The sequence below is a fragment of the Pygoscelis adeliae genome, unplaced genomic scaffold (assembly GCF_000699105.1).
Source record: "Pygoscelis adeliae isolate BGI_AS28 unplaced genomic scaffold, ASM69910v1 Scaffold127, whole genome shotgun sequence".
Taxonomy (NCBI): Eukaryota; Metazoa; Chordata; class Aves; order Sphenisciformes; family Spheniscidae; genus Pygoscelis; species Pygoscelis adeliae.
This window is the reverse complement of record NW_008825208.1, coordinates 6,247,461-6,249,383: the sequence shown is the minus strand read 5'-3', so window position 1 is coordinate 6,249,383 and position 1,923 is coordinate 6,247,461. Positions and strand designations below refer to the sequence as shown.

The window sequence follows — 1,923 nt, the reverse complement described above, 5'->3', positions numbered from 1 at the left end:
CTCATTCTGAGATGTACTAATATGCTCTTCCTACTACTCAAAGGAACTTAGAATATATAGTAAAAAATTCTTATTAGTAGCCTCAAGTCACTAATGTGACTTGACTTGAATCACCTTGTACTTCATACTGGTGAATTTAATCCCATTTCTCAGCTGTAAAGGTGATTCAGTTCTTCTTGTATATTGTCTCCATACGGCTTTTGTTTTACACTGTCTAACACTGAGCAGCAAAATTCATCTGTACGCGCCTCGATTTTGCACCATGATTGTTAACAAAATGCCAGACTTTGTTTAGTCTTGGAGGAACTCCTCTAATAACCTTCCTGTACCCCAGTACATCTGCTTCCAACATGCTATATTTTGCTAGCTCCCTATTTAGCAGTTACTTACCCACTTCACAGTTTTTCTATCAAGCCTCATTTTCTTCTGCTGAACTAATGATTTTCTGTGTTTCAACGTACATGTGCAGCTATCCGTATTCCAGTTGTTTGAAAAATCCATGCATCTCAGCAAGGTTTTGCCTGATGTGACTTAACTTTGGCAAATCTGCATTGGTTTTCTTTTGTTTGTCTCCATGACATTGATTATTCTTTCTAATGGTGTTCTGAAGCCTTGGTTTTCTGTATATAAGCACTGCATTTGTTACTTTTTAGTCAGATATCACACAACAGCTTGATAGACCAGTTTTCAAGCAGCCTAGCCATACCTGTAATTATCTGTGCTAGTTCTTTCGGACTTCTGGGGTAGATAGTATCTGTGCTTCACACTCTGCCCCCTCGGTTGTGCGCAATGAAGCTCTTTTCATTTTTGCTTCCAGGCTGATAGTGGTAATTTCCATTATCGTAGCACCAGTCTCTGTCAGTGTGCAGCTGTCATCATTGCCATTGAAATTAGAGGCAGAAGTATTTGTTCAGTTTCAGCCTGGATGCAAATTCCCACTAAAACAAATTAGAGCTCTGTATCCATATTGAAATCCAGTTTTAAGGGGCTGGATATTGCTAGCTGACTGTGAGCAGTAACTAAGGAAGTTGCCTTCTTTAAAGTGCTTTTGGAGCTAATAGATTCTCCTTTACTCATACTATTTTATTTTTTGTAGTGGGCTATGTGCACGGAGTTTCATCTTTTTGTTCTCCTTGACCATTTTAGTTAGTCTAATAAATAATACTGCTTCTTCCAACAAATCTTTCCTGTCACATTTCTCTGTAGTCTACCATCATTTTTGGGCATCTCTCTTTTTCCCAGCTAGCAGATATACTTCCAATACAGGGGTTTGAGTTGGGGCTGCCATGCCATCATGTTCGTATTTGCTCTGTGTTTTTCTTGACCAGACTATTTATATTGCCTGCAGACTTTAGCCTTCAGGGCTTTGAGGCCCAGTTAATAGACGAAATTTTGGGGGAAAAATAGGTAGGAACTCTCATGCCTGAAATATTTCTAAAACCTCTCTGAAGCACTGGTATTTTGTTTACTTTTTAGATCCCCCTTTCCCAGATGTAGAATTTGTTGCAGTAAAAGCTTCTGCACCCTTGCTCAGACTTCGGAAAGCAGAAGATCGAAATGGACCGATCAGGTTTGTCTCTGTGCACTCCTCACCCTTTCAAAAAACATTCTGCAGATTTATGTTACTTACATATTTGAACTTTTTGTGGTGGTTAGATTATTTTTGTTAGCCATGGGAGAAAACTTAAGCTGTAACTGCTGGTTTCTCCTCCCTTAGCAGAGTAATATTTGGCTTCAGACTCATCCCTGCTTTCTGGAACAAAGTTGTTTTTGATAATTCTGAGTTTTCACTGTTGGTTTTGTGTTTGTTTTTTTTTTTTTTCCTTTATCCACAGTGAAGTCACAGTAGATTTTTATTGATGGATCTAAGCACAGCTCTACCTGTGTCATTTTTGTTTTCCAACACACTCATGCAGCCAGTAC

The 1,923-nt window shown here is 38.8% G+C and overlaps 1 protein-coding gene across 1 annotated transcript in view; it reads left to right on the top strand.

Annotated features, from left to right (window-relative positions):
* SUSD1 (sushi domain containing 1) overlaps positions 1-1,923 on the top strand; it is a 57,222-nt gene that overhangs the window by 42,676 nt on the left and 12,623 nt on the right. The window contains 1 exon segment of the mRNA XM_009329004.1: positions 1,477-1,570. Coding sequence (XP_009327279.1) covers positions 1,477-1,570 — 94 coding nt within the window.